Genomic DNA, 21,640 nt, shown 5'->3' with positions numbered 1-21,640 from the left:
AAAAGAATTCTTGAAGACATCTTTGGTGCAAAAAGGTGATTTTATTAAAACACAGGGACAGGACCTATGGGCAGGAAGAGCTGCACTGGGGTTGTGCAGAATGACTGGTTATATACTCTGGACTTGAAGAGAAGTTTCCAAAGAGGCTTTTATATGCTAAAGACTCACAGATTACTGAAGGCCTATTATCAAGCTAAATTTGTTTTTCCCTCTAGCAAAGCATTAACATTAAGACAGTGGGGAGTTCCTGGAGAAATGTTAAACTCTGTATTTGCCTCAAGTATTTGTCAATGAGCTACAGGTTATAAGGAAATTTAATTTTACCTGCCATTTCCTTCTTGCCTTTGTTCCCCATATCACCATGGAGAGGTGATGTGGGGCTCCAGGAAATAGAGTCTATAGGTTTTTGGAGATTAGACTACTGATAAGATTTTCTTTTTCTTGTAATTTACTAAGGTATTTGTAAACTGATGGAGACTCTATCAGTTTAACCATTTATTTTCTGTCCTTTCCTTTGTCCTTGGGCAGCCAGGAGTGCCTGAGGAATGTCACACATATCCCACACATATCCCACCTGGGATGGGGGGTATGCTAGGTTGTATTTTGCCCTCAGCTTGCCTTATGGTCCCCCATCACATCAGTAATTTCTCTGACATAGAGAGTAGAAACATTTTTCTAGATAGGTTTCCTCAGTCAAGGGAAGCAAATGCAAAAAAAAAAAAAAAAAAAAAAAAAAAAGTGGGACTTCTGTGGAGTTATTTCTAGAGAGTGTATTGTAAGCCCTGGGAAGGAGAATGGGGTAATTGCTGAAACATCAGCTATGTTCTGGTCTCAAGGCTGTCGAATGTGATAGCATTATGAGAACAGAGCTCCATGATCCCCCAGGAGCCAGTTAAGAAACAGACCTGCCTGGTAGTCTTTGAAACTGCACATCTTCCCTGCACGCTTTCACGTAAACACCGGATGTGTGTCTGGTTGATATCTGGAGGCTCTTTGTGTTTTCTTTCCATGCTTTGACATTCTTTGATATCTATATCTTATGAAACATAAAATAAAGACTGTGCAGACCCCCGTTGCTGCTGCTCTCTTGCAGAGGCAGCCCTGTATGTCCGCTTAGTCTGGTGTCTGAGAACTTTTTCTTGAGTGCATGGCAACAGACGACATCAATCCAAAATCTTCTGCACAGCAAAGGAAACCATCAACAAAACAAAAAGGCAACCTGCTGAATAGGGGAAGATATTTGCAAATGATATACTCAGTAAGGAGTTAATACCCTTGATTCTTTTAAAAAATAATGTAGCACAAGCATAATTTACAAACCCAATAAGAATTTGTGATGGTTAATTTTATATGTCAACTTGACTGGGATAAGGGATGCCTCAATAGCTAGTAAAACATTATCTGTGGGACGTCTGCGAGAGTGTTTCAGAGGTGGGGATGAGATTATCATTTGAACCAGTGGACTAAGTAAGGATAATAGTCACCAATGTGGGTGGGCAACATCCAATCCATTGAGGGACTGAACAGAACAAAAAGTCAGAGAAAAGGTGAATTTGCTCTCTTTGCTTGAGTTGGGACATCGGTTTTCTTCCCTTGAACATCAGCATCCCTAGTTCTCGGGTCTCAGATCTCATACTGAGCCTCACACCATTGGCTCCTTGGTTTTCAAGCCTTCATTCTCAGGCTGAATTACACCACTGGCTTTCCCAGGTCTCCACTTTACAGACAGAAGATTGTGGGACTTCACAGTCTCTAAAATTGTAGGAACAAATTTTTTTTTAAGTAGACTTCATGCCCAGCATAGAACCTAACACAGGACTTGAACTTATGACCCCGAGATCAAGATCTGAACTGAGATCAAGAGTCAGATGCTCAACTGCCTGATTCACCCAGGTGTCCCAATCTTTTTTAACTTAACTTCTTCTCTCCCTACAGCATGAGTTTCCTAAAGTCACACACTGTGCCTTATTCACCTGTGAAATTCAATGCCCATTATACCTAGTACATAATTTATTCCACAATAAATCTCCTCTTTTATCATCTATGTATCTATCTATGTATCTATGTATCTATCTATCTACCTCTGTTATCATCTATCATCTATCTACCTCCTATCGGTCCTATTTCCCTGGAAAACCTGACTAATACAAAATTCTGTAGAGAAACCTTATTCAATGCTCTAATATAAGCTGCACAAAAGTTAGCCATTGGAGGAAATTTTGATGTGCACAAGATTTTTCATTTATAATGCACCTTAAAAAAAAGGTAACAAACCTCAGCTCCTAGGGAAGGTAAGCCTGTGCTAGGGCATGAAGGCCAGTTATTTGGAGAAAGATACTTGTCAAGCCTGAGTAACCTGGGTTACCCTGGTGAGGATCAGCAGGAAACTGTGTCCTGGGAATTCGTATATACCCAAAGCATTATTGACTAAATGAGGTTAAACAAAAGGTCAGGCTACCTCTCCATAGTAGTCCACAAAATAATTTACATAGCAGTCATCTCCATCTGTTTAAATCTGATCCCAGATACAGAGGAACCTGGGCTACCATGGCCATCTTTGGTCTCGCATTGACACTCTTATTACAAACACTCTTGGTCTAAGAAAGTGCTGACAATCAATTAATCAATCAGTGGTGTGTGTGTGTGTGTGTGTGTGTGTGTGTGATTCTCAATTCCTTGAAGCTATAAGTAAGTGGATCTTTTCTTATCACTTTTCCTCTTTCCAGCCCTAAGTTTTCTGTACATAGAGTAATTTACTGGTTCTTACTATCAAAAGTACTACAATGCCTCCTGACCTTTTCCTAGGAAGACTCAAAACCTACAGGCCAATTAATGAGCCACATAATAGCCTTACAGGAAAATAGTCTTCTGTAGATAGAGCAAGTATAAATGTGTTGTTCTAAATACTTCAGAAACTTTCAGATAATACATGATACTGGTTTGCTAGAATTAGCAGAAACAGAAACCTCTAGTCCAAGGATAAGATGTACTAGAGAAGATGAAAGATTAATTATAAAACTTTTCCCATTGGTCCTTGGGGTATGTAGACAGTCTAGCTACCTCCTTCCCATAAAAAAGCCAAATATTCTTAGGCGGATTTGTTTGGTATTGATGCCATAGACCAGGGGGTTAAGAACAGGGGGCACGAGGAGATAGAGATTTGCAAGTACAATGTGGACATGAGGAGGTACTTGGTGGCCAAAGCGGTGGGTGAAAAATGAAAAGAAGGCAGGTACATAGAAAACCAGAATCACACAAATATGGGCTCCACAAGTGCTAAATGCTCGGAATTGGGCATCCTTGGAGGGCAGGCGCAGCACAGCCCGCAGGATCAAGCCGTAGGAGGTGGTGATGAGGACCACATCCATGCCAGTGACTGAAAGTGCCACAGTGAGTCCATAAATGGTGTTGGGCTTGATGCTGGCACAGGCGAGCTTGGCAATGCCCATGTGCTCACAGTAAGTGTGGGGGATGATGTGGTGTCCACAGAATGGTAAACGTTTGATGAGGATGACAAAGGGGAAAACAAACAGAAGGCCACGGACCACACATGCCAGACCAATCTTCCCAATCACTGTGGCATTGAGGATGGATGTATAATGAAGTGGGTGGCAGATAGCCACATAGCGGTCAAAAGCCATGGCCAGTAGAACAGCCGACTCTGTGGCAAAAATAGTGTGAACAAAAAACATCTGGGTGAGGCAGCCACGGTAGGAAATTATGTGGGACCTAAACCAAAATATTGTTAGCATTTTGGGCAATGTGGTCGAACAGAGAACCAGGTCAGTGATAGAAAGCAGGCACAGGAAGAGGTACATTGGCTCATGTAGAGTTCTATTTGTCATGACGATGTAGAGGATGGTGCCATTACCAACCAGAGCAAGGATATACATGGAGCAGAAGGGGATGGCAGCCCACACGTGCTGATCTTGCATTCCAGGGATTCCAAGTAGAATAAATGTGGAAGGATGAAAGGCAGTGTTATTGATGACAGATGTGGACAGCATAATGATGAAGAGAACACAAGGCTTTATCTTCCTAAAAGTGGTTAGAAAATGAAATCAAGTATCCTCGATGTCATTTATTCCCCCCACATATCCATTCAGTTTCTTGCCTCTCTTTCATTCCCATCAATTCGACTCCACTTCATGCTTTTCTCATTTCTTTCCTGGGGTATTAAAATAGCTCTGTAACTAATATGCCTACTTCTAGGATTTGCATCTTCCAGTGAAACCTCTACATTGCTGTAGAAATATTCTATCATGTGAAAATAATCAACAATAATACAAATATAACCTTTCTTAGTGTATGCTGTTCAGAATATCTTGTATTACCTTCCTCTGGTCTACCCTCCACCACTTTCCATCATGTTCTTGGTCCTGGGACACTGGACTACATCCAGAGACTTCCCTGCTCTCTCACTTCTGGTTGGATTTGACTATAGGAAACAGCAACAAAGGATTAAAGGCAGGTCAGGATTTTTTTTTCCTTTAGCTCCCTCCTGGCAGGGTTGCTGCAAACTGGCTTTATCTCCCTCTGGATTTGGTTTCTTCTTCTAACCGTGTCCTCCTCTTAACCCTTCAGTACAAAGGACTATAATAGTGCCCGCGGTCACTAATCCAGGAACTTCACAAGACTTTGTGATTTCCCTACACTTGCCCACATCTTTGAAAATGGTTTCTGTATTTCACTGTCTTTAGATGTCCTAATGTAGGTGTGTGCTGCATTTCCTGCTAGGATCTTGGTATGATGTGCAAAGCTCTTCTTGTTTCTGTTCTTGCTCTTGCTCACCTATCTCATATTATTTACCATCACACTCCATCATGTATTTCATGTTCCAGCCATATCTGAGTGTTTCGAAATGTCCAAAAGCATGCTTAATCACATCTGCATGCTTTTTCATACACTGCTTTCTTGGGGGCACAGAATAGCTGTTCCGATTGGTCACCTGGAAAGCTACTAATAGTCATTCAAAACCCACATGAGGGGTCCCTGGATGGCTCAGTCAGTTAAGCGTCCAACTTCGGCTCAGGTCAGGATCTCACGGATAATGAGTTCGAGCCCCACATTGGGCTCTGTGCTGACAGCTCAGAGCCTGAAGCCTGCTTTGGATTCCATGTCTCCCTCCCTCTCTCTGTGCCTTCCCCACTTGTGCTCTGTCTCTCTGTCTCTCTCTCTCTCTCAAAAATAAATAAACATTGAAAAAAATTTTTAAAAAAACATGAATATGTTGAAGCCCTTCTAGGGTCCTTGCTGTTGTGTTAAGGGCATCATACATCTTCAGCATACCTCCCTTAGGAAATATAAACTGTTCTATAATTATGTGTATGTCTCTTGCCCCATTACGCTATGAAAATTGCATCTCATTTTTTTCTCTACAACCAGCATTAATGCTTTATATACACAGGACCGATAAATAATGTTTAATAGGCAAATAGATAAAGGATTGAACCCAGCAAATGAATTTTTTAACAGACTTTTATAAGTGACCATGTCTGAAGAATGGCATATCTTCTTGCAAGTCTTCCTTATGGATCAGACGAGATCTTCCCTCACCAGATCTATGATCTCCATCATGTTCTTTTCACTCAATATACTGCAAGACATGATCTTATTTAGCTCTTCAGTACATATGTAGTCTAACCTAATGTATCTATATAATAAATTTTTATCTCTTTTCTTGATTGGCCACGTGATTTAGTTGGATTATAAAATATATTGCCTTAGTCTGTTTTGTCTGCTTTACAGTATGAGCTCTGATATGATAGGTCAGACCAGAAGCCACACAAGTATGTGTTCCCCGAAGTCTCCAAGTGAAGCATGCCATGGGAAGGGAAGTAGAAAGTCAGAGACCAGGGGTTTACAGGTGAGGTAAATCAGGGAAGGTTTCTGGCAGTGACTGGGCCATAGATTGAGATTATGCCAATAGGTAAGGAGAAAAGAGTAAAAGAGGCATCTTTCACTGGAGACATCTCACCATGAGAGATCCTTGTAGGTGAAGTCAAAGTCATCATTCTTACCTTATTGAATTCGAATCTCAAAGACCCTCTTTTTTAGAAGGGACATTAACATTAATTTCATCCAATTGTTCTCACCTCAAAAGAATTTTAGAATGTGGAAACACCTAAGATAAGATAAAAAGTTTTGTAATAATTAAAAAGAATATCCTTCCTTCAATCCCCTATTCACATCCACCTGTATTATTAAAAGACCAACTAATTTTGTTTGTTTTATTAATTGCAATATACATTTCTCGTATGCTACTGCAAGTTTGTTACTTCGTGCTAACGATTACTACAGCTATAAATTGTATAGGTTATAATGTTATTATAAGTTTTAATTACTAATGAAATTGTTATTTTGCTTAAATTTTTAAGCCATAAAAGAGAATTTACCACAATTCTATTGTAATTTTTTATACCCTTAAAAATTCAACAATCAAATTATAATGGCAAGTGACTATAAACATTTCAAAGTCCATCTTAGAAGGTATAAATATTTTATTTTTTACTTCTATCCTGGAAATACCTGTGGTTTTTAAACCATAGGAATATAATCTTATCATCTATTTGAGAAATTAGTTACAAAGCATGTATAATTTAATAATGCTATGATGCTTGGCTCCCAAATGTAATATCCTGAAATGTGGTCACTTAGAAGTTGCTTGTACAAGTCTAGTGACAGAAAGCCTATACTCTCTTGAGGAAACCATTTTCCATTTCAGACCCTCCAAGTCTGAGACTACTTATCCTTTCCTTAGGTCAGTGTCTGTAAACACAATCCACATCACACAAGCATTATTCCTCTACAGTGTCTTAGGTTTTCAATTTTATGAAGTAAATATATCTTCTAAGTCTGCTCTTTCATCTTATTACTTTCTCAAAAAATACATTACTGACTGTCTGCTATGTACCAAGCCCTCATCTGGATGTCTTATATATACCAAAGAGTAAGAATATGCATGCTCCATGATATATGAAGCTAATGAGGAGTGCTAATGAAAAGACATGATCAATCAAATAACCTCCCATGTATGTGTGGAAATGATATGTTGATGTATGCTATAAGGAAAAGGTATATAACCAGTTCTTAGAGAGAGAGCTTTCGTAAGGAAATAAAATTTAGGTTCCAAATCTAAGTCTTCCTCAAATGCTCCAAACATCTCTTGTACAAATCACTTCCTAGGATTGTCACCTTCTCTGTGTGGTCTGGAAAGTAAGACATCAGAAACTAAATTCAGACTGCCTGCCTGGGTTCAAAATCTGGCCTGATTGCAGTTACTTGCTAATTGTCTTATTCTTCTCTCCTCAGTTTCCTAATATAAGATTTGGATGATAATTCTTAGTTTGTAAGGTTGTCAGAGAATTGAGAAAAATCATGCAAAGTACATAATACAGTCTCTGTAATTTAATAAGGATTGGTTACAATACTCACAGATATTTCTCATGCTTTTGCACATCTCTGAGTGCATTGAAATAACTAGGTACCTGCCTCTCAGAAGAGGAAACTTCATTTAATTCGTCAAGTTGAAAGACATATTGGCTTTTCTTGAGTCTGTAATCCAAGGGTGAAGGCACTGAGTTTCATCCACTTTGAAATCAAGAACTATCTTCAGAGATATCCAAGACCACTTCTCAGTTAGCTAGGTTAGGTGGTGTCTCACGAGACCTGAGATGGAATGGCTCCTCAATGATCTCAGTCTCATTGATTTCCTCTCCTTCATCTCCCTTGGGATTGAGAAACAGTCGTGATATGGGGAGTCCTTCAATACAACAGGAACGAGCTGCCACCAAGAGACAATAAAGATGAAGAAAAATGTGTATCTGATTTCAGTTAAAGGAAGAAATTTGATTAGGCTGTTCAATAAGACAGTCTCCTGATTTTTCCCCAGAAAAGATAACAAAACCTGGGGATACTGCAGCAGAGATTCATGGTTTAATGGGCTTCTAAGTTTCCTGCATATGAAATTACAGGACCGAATTAGAGAATTTGATTGGGATGGTGCCAGCTGTACTAGAACCCCGGTGAGATTGGAAATTAGATGGGTTTGTTGATCTCCTAGGTTTTCTGGGGTCACTGTGAGGGTTTTAGGTATGTAAGAACAGGGCGACACTCTAATATATATATACATATATATATGTATATATATGTGTGTGTATATATATATATATATATATATATACACACACATGCTTATCCACACACTTCTTCATTTCTGCCTTACTGCTGTGAGTGACAACAAGACACAGCTATTGTCAAGAAATTCTGAATTCATCATTGCTTTAAGAAAGGCTTTTCCTAGAGTTCTATCTGACTGGTTTGTCTTGAGGCCATAAAGAACAGAGCAAGAGACTGAAATATCTAACTGCAACAGAAAGGACTGAAGTGCAAAGAAAAAGACTTACTGAAAATACGTTTTTTTTAAATTTTTTTAACGTTTATTTATTTTTGAGACAGAGAGAGACAGAGCATGAACGGGGGAGGGCCAGAGAGAGAGGGAGACACAGAATCTGAAGCAGGCTCCAGGCTCTGAGCTGTCAGCACAGAGCCTGACGCGGGGCTGGAACTCACAGAGCACAAGATCATGACCTGAGCGAAGTCGGATGCTTAACCGACTGAGCTACCCCGGGGCCCCTGAAAATACATTTTGATATGCAATAAGGCTATGCAAACATCGGAGGGATTCAAGGAACTGCACCTCTCATAATGGAGAAGGGGACAATCTGATATGAACTCAAGAGTGGCCAAATACATCAATGTCTTGGTATGATTGTCATCCCTCTGTATCTTCCCCTACTTCTGCCCCTGGCTTTATAGAACTGTCCTCAACCTTATTTTCTGTCCGTCTCATCCATTTAACACTCACCCCCACTTCAGTCAGTAGTCAGCCATACTAGAGAAATCCAGCATAAGTAGCATAACTCCTGGATCTATGATTTGGTCTCATTTATTTCCACCATCTGAAGGCTTTTTTGACCCAGTGAGGCTATGGTGTGGCTCAGAGCACCAATGGTCACAGCTGCTAAAAGGAAAGGTGAATTTGCAAATAAGATCCCTGAGGGGACACACCAGTCATATCAGAGTCTTCTCTTAAAGCCTAAAGATTTTTTTAAGGCAGGAGAAGAGTCACCACTATCCTACAATAAGTTACTGCCTGCTCATCTCTCAAGCCAAAAAAATAAAATAAAATAAAATAAAATAAAATAAAATAAAATAAAAGTAGCCAAACTGTGTCAAATAGTTAGGAAGAGACATTCAGGGAAAGAGGTGACACGGAATGATAGACTGGGAAAAGATATACTTTGAGTTGGAATTTGCATGACTTCCTTTGGTTGCCTAATTCAATACAACATATTACCTATTCTCAAGAAAATAATCTTTCTGCTTAATCTGAATTTCTGCACATTCACCTTGAGCTCAAGCCTTTATAGCCCTTAAACAGTCTGTGTCTTCATTAGGGTAATTCTTTGTCTTTTTTCCTTCAACTAGTTAGACAAGACTATAAACTTCTTTTTTTTTTAATTTTTTAATGTTTATTTTATTTTTGAAGGAGAGAGAGACAGAGTGTGAGTGGGGGAGGGGCAGAGAGAGAGGGAGACACAGAATCTGAAGAAGGCTCCAGGCTCTGAGCTGTCAGCACAGAGCCCGACCCGGGGCTGGAACTCATGACCTGAGCCGAAGTCGGACGCTTAACCAACTGAGCCACTCAGGCTCCCCAGACTATAAACTTCTGATTCAAAGAACTGCTAGTTACAGTCTGGTGTAAGATACATTCTTCTCCTAGAACGCACTGAAGGAATGACAGAGTGGTCCTTTGAAATATTTCTCTTTATTCACCCATCAAAGTCTCACTCAGGCCAAGTATCTAGGTCACCTGGAATGAAGATACAAAATTATATGTTGAATTGATTGGGTCAGGAGAGATTCCCATAAGTTAAGGCAACATGGAAAGTGTGTACTTGGGAAAAATGTGAAAGGGGATGATAGCATTTCCTCCCAGAACTGGATGTCATCTGGAATTATCCAAGACTAGGGTATATCTGAGCCATGGGAAGATACCTTTCCAAGGAAGAAGAATGGACAAGGTGGATTCAGACTCATTTCAACTATACTCACCAGGCAGATCTCACAGAATTGTAAACATCTTAGTTATGTCTCTTCTTCCTCCCTCACTCCAGACCTAAGCATCTGACACATTGGTATTGAACTATAAATACATACAATACATACATACAATAATATTTACAATTTGTCTATGACTTCTTCCATACAAGTTGGTGTGTAAATTGGCTCAAGATTTTTAGAAAGTGATTTGAAAGTATAAAGAGACGTAAAAAGTGATTTCCCTTAATCAAGTACTACCACACAGAGGAATCTACTTTATAGGAAATAAAGCAAAATAAAATGAAAGAGATGTAGATTTGAATCCCAGCTCTGGCATATACCAGCTGAGAAATTCTGAATAGATTGTTTAATTTTTAGGAACTCAGTGTCTCATGTGTAAAATAGAGCTATTAATTACACCATAAGTCTTCTGGTTCCAAAACTTTATTGTACACTGGAACTTCCTGGGGCCTTTTGAAAAATTCTGATGCTTTCATCTTACCCACAGTCATGCCAATTTAACTGATACAGCATGAAACCTGGGCATGACAGAAGGTGGATTATCAAGGCCCTGAGGAGGAATGTACTTAGTGTAGATGAGAAGATTCAAGAGGACAAGTATGGCGAAAAGCAAATCAGTCAGGGAAATGTAGTAGTAGATGAGACCAGAATAGATGACAATAAGTCAAGGTCATGTTGGATTCTGTAATAGATTTCTCATTCTCATATCTATCTTGTTTTTCTCTCCTTTCTATATATAAAAGTATTCCTGATGTTTTTAGACCAGGGCCATGTGGCATTTTATGGCCAACGGTGAAAATAGAAGAGGCAAATGTCATGTCAGGCTAAAATATTTAAGAACAAATGTGTAGACTCTATGTTTTTTCTTCATCTGCTGTAGTGACAAGGAGGCCATGCTGCCATTGCTGAACGGCAAGTTATAAGCAGCCTAGGTCCCTGAGTCACTGTATGGAGAAAAACTACCCTTGAGAATTATCAACTGTTGTAAGACTTTGTGGACATAAGAAATAAAACAACTTAAGTGTCCATGGATAGATGAATGGACAAAGAAATTGTGGTGTATATATAATAGAATATTATTCAGCAATAAAAAAAGAATGAAATCTTGCCATTTGCAACAACATGGATGGAACAAGAGTGCATTATGCCAAATGAAATAACTCAGAGAAAGACAAATACCATATGATCTTTCTCTCTCTTATATGTGGAATCAAAACAAAAAAAAGCTCATGGACACAGAGAACAGATGATTGGTGGTGGTTGGTGAGGGGGTGAAAAATGAGTAAAGAGGGTGAAAATGTGACATAGCTAGCATTTTTGGATACTTTGTCTGAGCAGCTACTAGGCACGGTCCCTGCAGTTTTTCCTTCATCTCCATTTACAGATAACAATTATAAGATTCAGAGGACCTCTGTCTGAGGCGACTTCAATGGTTTAAGTGTCTGGAGAACCCAGGAGGCCTCTCCTTCTAGCACCCCCACATCCTAAACCAATCTTCATGTTATATGCCCACATTTTGCGAATATTTTTTTTTAATTTAGAAGTTCAGTCTGATCTATTAACTCTTGGTTAAGAATGTCTATTCCAGCCTGCCCTGCCCATTTCTCAGATGAGATACCGAAGCTCAGAATATGAGTAGCCAGCCAGTTGGGTGGCAGAAATTTCATGACGTCACTGATCATTTGGCAAAGGTACCAGAGCTTTCTGGAGGTGGCTGCAGGCCTTACCACGCACCATCACCGGCCCCTCTCCTGTCTCGTAGGGCCCTTGGGTGGGCAAAGGGTAGGGGAGCTTGCAGGAGGCCATGGCCAGAGGCATGGACACTGAGGCAGCAAGGATGCTTCATGAACTGGTAGTGTGACAGCCGCAGGGCTCTGGGTTGGTGGGAATCTGTAGGTGTGGGTGGCCACGGCCTCAGGGTGTTCAGGTGGGCGGTCCTTTGTTACTGGGAGGTGGAAAATCCCAATGGCCATGCCAAGGAAAGCTAATGAGATCCACCTACACACACCTACACACACACACACACACACACACACCAGTGGCCAGGAAATATTTTTTCCAAGAAACTAAATTTAGTAAAGGTAAGAGAATGCGCATTTAAACTTAATCCACACTCCTCCCTGTGCCTTTCCCGGGCATTAAGGTGTAGTAGTTAAGAATGTGGACTTTGAGATTAGATTATGTGGGTTAAAATCCCAACTCCTCCATTTTCTAGCTTTGTGAATTTAGGCAAAGTGATATGCTCTCTGGGCCTCAGTTTCCTCATCTATAAAATGAGGATAATAATAGCCCCTCATTCATAGTTTCCTTAGGAGAATTAAATAGGACAGTTGTGTTTGACACTGGGCCTGGGAGGCCCTGGAGCATGAGGACACCATAACTCCAGGCAGTGAAAGGTGGCAACACCAAGCAGTATACAGAGCCAGAAAACTGCCCAAGGCACTCACACAGCCCAGAGAAGCAGCTACCTGCCCCAAGGGACTGTAGAGTCTGAAGGGGAAAAAAACCCAACAACCCTAAAACAAAACCAAAAAATAAAAAAACAGTATGAGAAGAAATAGAGAAATGTGATATAATTGCCATGAATTACAAAATTTAGGTGGCTATATATCCCAGCTTGCCCAAGAAAGTCTCAATTTAGGTCTGTTGTTGTCTAAGTGAAATTATGAATAGTTTCCCTGTCATTATCAAATTATTCATGGTCCCTTTATAACTAAAAACATTCTTAGTTTAGCAATGCTAAATTTAAAATATGGTGAATCAGCATATTTATGATTTTTATCCCACAGTCACAGGCATAGAGTGGACAGTTAGATTTAGAAAAAAACTTAGTAGAAAAGCATAATAAAGTGTGTGTGTTTGTGTGTGTGGGTGTGTATGTGTGTTACAAAGGGAAGGAGGGTGAAAGAGGAGAACTAATTTGTATTCAACAGTAATCCTAAGAATGAATCAGAAAATTAAAGCTGGTGACAAGGAAGGAAAAATGAGGAAAATGAGAAAAAGTGAAAAGGTAATAAGATCAAGTTATGATAAACTCATTGAAGAAGTTGAAAGATTATTTTCTGGGATTCAAGAGAAAGTGAATTGGAAAAACAGAAGGTGATGGATCAGGAACCGAATGCCTAAAATTTGGATTATTAACAATTTGCATATATTTATGGAAATACAAATTCTAAGGTGTTTCTAAGGAATTCAGTAGATGAGGTAGGGTGGTCAAGATCTTTAGAGAAAAATTCAGAGTACTATAAGTCTAATTGTTCCAAATACTTATTATTGTATAACAAACCACCCCCAAAAGTACTGGTTTAAAACAATTTTATTAATCCATGATTCTGTAGATCTCCAAGGATGATGAGGGCAGTTGTCATTTGAGGTCTCTCCTTCTTTCTCTTTCTCTCATGTGGCTGCCATAAGATTTTGGATGGGGTTGGGGCGCCTGGGTGGCTCAGTCGGTTAAGCGGCCGACTTCGGCTCAGGTCATGATCTCACGGTTTGTGAGTTCGAGCCCCGCGTTGGGCTCTGTGCTGACAGCTCAGAGCCTGGAGCCTGTTTCGGATTCTGTGTCTCCCTTTCTCTGACCCTCCCCTGTTCATGTTCTGTCTCTCTCTGTCTCAAAAATAAATAAACGTTAAAAAAATTTTTTAAAAATAAAATTAAAAAAAAGATTTTGGATGGGGTTATCTCTAAGTTTCATAAAAAGTGACACAATTGATTCTGGCTATTAACTAGTAGTTCAGCTAGGCTGTTAACCACATAAGCTTTCCATGTGGTCTGGGATTCTCACAGTACTGTGGCTGTGTTCTACGGAGAGTGTCCAAAAATGAAAATATCTATCTAAAGACACCAATGAAGAAGAGTTAAGGGTTCTTATAATCTAGACTTGGATATCCTGAAATGTCACATCCATTACATTATTTTTTCAGGGAAGTCACTAAGGCCAGCCCAGATAAGAGGGGAGTGGAATTACACTACACCTCTTGGAAGACTGGCAAGATCATATGGCAGAAAAGTAAATGATATTGTTTTGTATATAAAGATGTTGTTTTGGTCATCTTTGGAAAATAAAACCTGCACTAATGCACCCTAGGCCATAATATCACAGATCTCCCTTTACATACCAAATACTTTCACAAAACAAAACAAAACAAAAACAAAATACATTCACCTCTTCCCTAGTTCAAAGTCTAGGATCTCAGCCTCTAAATCAGGACATAATGTGAATAGAGCTCCTTCGGTTCAGTTCCTTGTATACAGATCCTTGAATGCAATTCCTTTCAATCTGAAGTTGTGTGAAGAAATGAGAAGGAAATCTACTATTTATACAGCCAACACACTATGGTGATACAGAGATGGGTAACTGTAATAGATACTCATATGCAAAATATTGGGAGAGTCATAATACAGTCACTAGGTCATTATAGTTTCTAAAATCCAGCCAGAGATTAGTATAACCAGTTTCTTAATAAGGATTAGATCCTTCTCCCTGGGAATGATTCTCCGTGGCTTTTGTCTAACCTCTAGGCAATTGTTTTTGTATTCTGTGTCATCTTTGCTTTTCATTGAGTAGTAACCTGTGTTTACATCTGAGTTCTTTTCTTCATCTATTTCCTGCCTAATAAAGTTGGAGACCTAAAGGCCTCTTTTCATTTTGCACTAACTCTGTCCCTTTTAGTCCAAGCTGATGGTGCTTACATCTGTTCATTTCTCTTAAAAATTGTGGAATTGTGGTTCTTGGGACACCTGGTGGATTAGTTGGTTGATCCTCTGGCTCTTGATTTTGGCTCAGGTCATGGTCCCAGGGTTGTGGGAGCAAGGCCCGCATGAGGCTCTGTGCTGAGTGTGGAGTCTGCTTAGGATTCTCCCTTTCTCTCTTCCTCTCTCCCTCTCTCCCTCTGCCTCTTTCCCCTGTTGGTGCTCTCTCTCTCTCTTTAAAATAAAAAAAATGTGGTTCTCTATGAATCTTTTAGGGTTTACTCCATTAGACAAAAATCATACCCACAAATATCTTCCAGATTGCTCTCTGTCTGATTTTGCCTGAGAGTTAATGATTCTCTGGGGAAATATCCTTGAGATTCCTAGAAGATTCTTTGCCTAATTGAAAAGATTAATTACACATATCCTTAAGTATTTCTTACTCTTAGCAAAAGATTTTATAGTCTCATCCTAGAGATAATATTACACCCTAAGGACATTTTTTTTTCCTTTGAGAGTCTTTTGTAATTTGGAGAGGCTGGAAGGAAATTTCTTTTTTATTTGAATTCAGCAAGCCATGATTCCTTCATATTTACTCTAAGTTATGCTTGAACACTGAATAATTTCATTTTAGCTTACATCTCTCTGTACCTTATGTGGCATAAAAATATGTGGCATAAAAATAATGTTGATATTTTCAGTGTTCTGCTTAAAAAATATCCTTGGCCAAACACATCAGTTAATTAGGTATATTTTCTACTTTCTAAGTTATGGTATCTCTGAACTCTCTACAGCTGCATAGCACTTATACCTTTTTCTCCAGCCCCCAATAATAATTCTCTCACCGTCTTTCAGGCCTCCATTAACAGTTCCTTCAAGGCACTTGCAGCTTCTATGTGCTGCCTGTTCCAAAACTAATGCTACATGTTTTAGGTTTTTTGCTACATCAAGAAAGACCCCACTTCCTGTTACCAATTTCTGCATCATTTATCTATTGCTGCATAACTAACCATCCCCAAGTTTATTAGCTTAAAACAGCAAATTATTACTTCTTGTGGTTCTATGACTTGGCTTCAATCAGTTGAGTAGTTCTCTCTTGAGTCTCTTATACATTATAGAGAGATGTCAGTTGAGCCTACAGATACCTAAAGTCTCAACTAGACTGGATGTTTAAGATGGCTTACTAACATGACTGGTAGTTGCTGCTGACTCAGCTGGGATCTCAACTGGGGCTGTGCACCAGAATATTTAGACATGGCTTCTCCATTTGCTTGGGATACTCGTAGCTCAGTGTTTCAGTTTGAAGAAGGAGCATACTTAGATAAAGCATTTCAAGAGATCCAGGGGGAAACTGCAAAGATTTTTGTGGCCTAACCTCAGAAACCTCACAATATCACTTACCTTGAATTCTGTTGATTAAGGAATCCCTATGTTTAGACCCAATTCAAGAGAAGTAGAATTAAATTCCAACTATAATGTGGGAATTGCAAGTTCACACTGCAGAAAAGCATGGAAGATGGAATATAGTATTGTGGCTATCTTTAGAGAATAAACCTATCACACCAAGTTATTAATGGGTCATCTCTGTGTTCATTAAGATCACCAATAATCATCACAAAAATTCTTTGTGCCAGAAGTGAACTCCTTAAAAGACTATAATAAGTAGAGATAATTGATAATATTTTTTGAAGATATGAGACTTAGAGTTGTGGAATTTTAAGGTGGATCAATAATACCTGAGCAAGAAGAAGTTATGGGGAGTACAAAAGAGAGCTATGTTACTTCCAAGCCAGGAAATTACTGTAAGCATCAAGTCTATGGGTTTTTCAAAGGAGCAGGACTTTTCTGATTTGGAAGGATCCAAGATTTCTTAGGTCTCAGAATCACTTAGAGAACTGTTAAAGAATACTGAGTCCCATTAAAGTAAGATAGAGCCTGGGACTTCGCATTTTTACCAAATTGCCTAGGTGATTCTGATACTCACTAATGTTTGAGAACCCTGTTTGTAGATGACTAATTTTCCTTGGTGATTCTTAAAGGAAGGTAATCATTTGCTGTTAGCTTTGCCAACTGTCATCTGGAAAATATCCAACAGAGGTATCTTAAATTATTAGACCCTTAGTCATCTCTTTTAACCTTTTTATTAAGAATAATATCTATCCACATTATATATGATCAGTATCTTATCCCATAAGTCTTGGAAATCTATCTCAAAATAAGACAGAAATTACCCTCTGATCTATTGTCTCAGGAAGACATATCTTCTTCAACTTTTTTTGTCTTTCTTGATATCTACTTCCTTACTTTGTCTTATTGATTCCTATAACACATGGAAGACTTTTAAGATTTCATATGTATTTAAATCACCATTGTAGATATTTTAGCTGTAAAAAAATAAAATGCATTCCAAAATAATATGGTTACCTGTTTCCTTTCCCAAGCTCTCAGTCTCATGTCAATAGTTCCCTTTAGGGAAGAAGGGTAGGATGATTTTTTCCCGAATCTGCTTGGTCTTCACCCCATAGATGATTGGATTGAGTGCAGGAGGGATGGCTACGTAGAGGTTGGCAGTCAGTATGTGGAAGGAGTGAGGAATATTGTGACCAAAACGGTGGGTGAGGACAGAGAACATTGCTGGTGTGTAGAATATAAGAATGACACAAACATGGGAACCACACGTGTTGAGGGCTTTCTGGCGGGCATCTCGGGATGGAAGATTAAAGATGGCACGAAGGATGAGAGTGTAGGAGATGCCAATGAGGATCAGGTCTGATGTAACAGTCATTACAGGCACAGCAAATCCATACCAGATGTTGATGGAGATGTCCGCACAGGCAAGCTGGGCTATGCCTATGTGCTCACAGTACGTGTGGGGGATGATGAGTGTTCGGCAAAAAGGTAGTCGTTTTAATAGGAACACACATGGGAAGATGATGCAAAAGCTCCTGCTAACAATAGTCATTACAATTTTAGCAATAATCTGACAGGCAAGAATAGTGGTATATCTTAGGGGGAAGCAAACAGCAGCATAGCGATCAAATGCCATGGCTAACAGGATGGCAGAATCCATGGCAAAGCTATAGTGGAGAAAGAACATTTGAGTAAGGCATCCAGAAAAGGTGATTTCCTGAGGACCTAGCCAGAAGATGCTGAATGTTTTGGGTACACATGTATTAGATAGGATGAGATCTGTAACAGCCAGCATGGAGAGGAAAAAGAACATGGGCTGATGAAGGCTGCGTTCCATGGAAATAAGGTAGAGAAGGACACTGTTGCCTGCAAGGGCCACAAGGTAGATAATGAAGAAAGGAATCCCGATCCAGACATGGAACTCCTCCAGCCCTGGGATTCCCAGTAGGATGAAAGGGCCTGAATTGAAGCTGCTCAAGTTGAATGTGGTCATTATGGTCTTGGACTGGATGTGTCTCATAGACTGAAAATAAAAATTTTGTGGCTGATTGTTACGATGATCTACAGACATCCACCTCTGAGTCTTCTTCAATATTATCCCCTCACTTTCAGCTCTGTAAAGGAATAAGCTATCCTTTGCCTCTTCTCTTGACTAAAAATACTTGCCAAACTTTCAGTTACAATTTTAAGTCATAATAGAAGTGGGATCAAAATAATTTTTTCACAGAGACACAAGTCACATAACTCCAGTCATACAATTTTAGTCCTGCCTCCTTACCAGGAACCCAGGAAGGTTTCTAGGAAAATATGTACACAAAACACTATTAGGCAGAGAAACAATGACTAGTTAGGAATTTGCAACAAAGTTCAATGTGAAGTTCCACCCTAGTGAACTGGAATAATAACTGTAGGGTCCCAAGGGGCTAAACAAAGGCAGGACCAATGTCCAACACCAAAATAGACCATGCAGTCTCTTTTCTTTTTTGCTCTTTCTCTGCAGTGGAGCATCTGCCCTCGTTCTCATCAATATTGTAGCAAAGTTCACCAACATAAAGAGGAGACAAAGAATATTCTTCCCTAGAATCTAAGGTTTAAGTGGTTTACTCTGTCTTCAGATATTACCAAGTTGGAAAAGTTTCCAAGAAAAGGTATTCTCCAATAACTCACTCTGTCACATTGGTCTCAAGGAAAGAATGGAACCCTGTTCTGAACCTTCACAGAAGACATCCCAGCAGAGGGAGCCCAGTCTCCGGGTAGAGTTATGCCACAGCATTCATGCCCCTGTCTAATCTATACAATGACTCATTCTTGTGAGACTTATGAAACAGCTGGGCCTTTCTTCCAAAACTCTTCTGTTTGTGACATGATACACAAATCTTTTCTCCAACTTCAGTATTCACTCATTTTTCTTTCCACATGGTCTTGAGTAGTTAGCATTCTGTAGTGCTCTATATATGTCTGCTGCTTTCTAGGTTAATAAACTCCACCTGGATGATAACCCCAAATGCCATGACTTTGTAACTCCTATGTTGAAGATTCTGAACTTTTTAATTTTGAAGACAATCCTCTCTCCTTAGCTTTGGAATTAGTTACCCAATGTCTGCCATGTTAGAAATCCCATGCGCATCCTACTCAGCATGTTCAAATCTGTTTCTCCTATAATGTTTTCCAATTTAGCAAATGATAGTATAACACAGTTTCTCAATCTAGAAGCCTTGAAATTATCTTAATCATATCCTCTCACACACAATCATCTTATTCATCTTCCAAACAAGTATCATGTTACAGGTTTGTTCCCTAAGTATCTCTGTATTACATCCACTTATTGCTACCCTTGCATTGGCTGTTCCATCCCATGTGCCGTCATCTGTCAGCAAGACCTCTGCATTCTAACTCAAATGTACCAATTTTCCTTGAGCAATTAAAGGTACATGTGATGTAGAGTCTATCCCAACTAGAGAGGGGAAAAAAGATGGAAAGACTGTAATTCCAGATAGGAAGAAATAGCAAGTCCAGCAGTCAGCAGCAGTAAATATCTTTGGTACTCAAATCTAAGTGCAGTTCATTTCTTTAAAAGTAGATTCAGTTACAGCAGAGGCTAATGCATAGACAAGACTGAGCTAGGTTTCAGGAGCTAAGATTTCAGTTCCCTATTCACTGCCACAAAATTATGTATAAGCCACTTTGCCTACATCCCACATCCCCTACCGTGTGTGTGTGTGTGTGTGTGTGTGCGTGTATGTGTGTATATATATATATATATATATATATATATATACATGTATATATACACATACACATACACATACACATGTATATATATATATATATATATATATATATATATACATACACGCACACACACACGCACACACACACACAGATTGGAAACTGGAAGGACAAACTATTACAGAGAAATAATAATTAAACAGGAGGCAAAAAATTCCATGACAAATGCACTAATTCAAAAGAAAAATATATAATTCCATTTAATACATTTCTTTAAAGTATTCTTAGAGTCACTGAAGCAAAGCCCTTTAATCAAGTGGAAAAAGTGACAATGGATATGAATAATCAAGTCACATGAGAAGAAACTCTAATGTTTAATAAATATGTAGAAGATTTTCAGTCTTATGAGTAAGTTCAATATAAAACATGAATGATGAGGTATATTATTTACCATTAATAAAGACTTTAAAAAGATTGATGGTATGAGTGATAACAGCCAATTCTGTGAAGGGTCTGAGGAAATAAGAGCTGTTATAACTCTTTTAGAAGGGTTTACTGTGTAACATTCTTAGATACCAATTTGCCAATATGAATCAAAACATAAAGTGCACATATCCATTGTCCCAAAAGTTCCCAATATATGAATGCTTCCACAGATACAGTTATATAAATAAATAAGTGGCCTAACGATATTCACAGCAGCAACATTTATAATACAAAATTTGAGTGAAATTAAAATATCAAAAAATAAAAATTGAAAAGCTGGCACCATTTTAATTTTTAACGTGGGAATAATTTTAACATTTACTGTATATAACTTCTAAAAAGAATGAGGTAAAGTCCTGTGTATAGGAATCAAAAGACACCAAAATACTGCTGGCTTCCTTAGCACACATACTGAAGTTGGAATGATACAGAGAAGATCAGCTGGTAGTATAATTAATGGGTAACAAAACTTCAGAATATTTTTTTAAAAAGTAAAAAATATGTAGCGGCACCTGGGGGCTGAGTTGGTTAAGCATCTGACTATTGATTTCGACTCAGGTCATGAACCCAGGATCATGGGTTCAAGCTCCACATAGGGCCATAAAGCTCTTTCCCATGTCAAAAGTGAGATACCTTTAGTCCATGGAATGTGTCACCCCCCAATTTAAACTTCAGCTTTGGGGAATACTCTTGTCTGATTTCTTTTCCACCTACATTTGTTCTTGGAAGTTTTGTTAGCTTGGTCCATTTCTCTCTTTCTCTAGCTAACTTTCCCTACAGTACACAGCAAGCTTTCCTGAACAATATCCAAATTAGGTAATGTTCCCAGGTACACTCCTGGCACTCCACAGTAGCCATTCAGAGCACTTCCCACACTCTTCTTTTTATTTTACTTAGCTTTCTCACTTAACAAATGGTAAACTTGAAGAGGATAGATATCATGTCTGCTTATTTCACTGTTCTATCCCTAGAACAGTGTCTGCCACAGAATATTCAACAAGTTCTTGTTGAATAAATGAGTGGCAGAGGCCCATTGGACTTGATACTAATGAACTGGATCATCCAAATAGTGTTGTGAACACCCTGTCATTCACCCACCTCTCTCAAGTTTATATCCTCAAAGCCTACCATAATAATATAATGTAGGTCCCTCCACTTAAACTCTGGAAAATTAAAGATCTGGAAAAGGATGAAAACT

The 21,640-nt window shown here is 39.0% G+C and overlaps 2 protein-coding genes across 2 annotated transcripts; both read right to left on the bottom strand.

Moving 5' to 3' along the window:
• Positions 1-3,056: 3,056 nt before the first annotated feature.
• Positions 3,057-4,007, bottom strand: LOC102971345 (olfactory receptor 52D1-like). The gene has a single exon (XM_007092200.1). The coding sequence runs from the start codon at positions 4,005-4,007 to the stop codon at positions 3,057-3,059; it is 951 nt and encodes a 316-aa protein (XP_007092262.1).
• Positions 4,008-17,242: 13,235 nt separating this feature from the next.
• On the bottom strand, positions 17,243-18,220 carry LOC102957430 (olfactory receptor 52H1-like). Its single transcript, XM_015542099.2, has one exon. It carries the CDS (start codon positions 18,218-18,220, stop codon positions 17,273-17,275), a length of 948 nt encoding a protein of 315 aa, XP_015397585.1. The 3' UTR covers positions 17,243-17,272.
• Between the last annotated feature and the right edge of the window lie 3,420 nt (positions 18,221-21,640).

Source organism: Panthera tigris, chromosome D1 (assembly GCF_018350195.1).
Source record: "Panthera tigris isolate Pti1 chromosome D1, P.tigris_Pti1_mat1.1, whole genome shotgun sequence".
NCBI lineage: Eukaryota > Metazoa > Chordata > Mammalia > Carnivora > Felidae > Panthera > Panthera tigris.
This window is presented reverse-complemented; position numbering and strand designations above follow the sequence as displayed.

Excerpts from the sequence above, each read along its gene's own strand:
- LOC102971345 (XM_007092200.1), bottom strand. The coding sequence starts at position 4,007 with ATGCTGTCCACATCTGTCATCAATAACACTGCCTTTCATCCTTCCACA.
- LOC102957430 (XM_015542099.2), bottom strand. The coding sequence starts at position 18,220 with ATGACCACATTCAACTTGAGCAGCTTCAATTCAGGCCCTTTCATCCTA.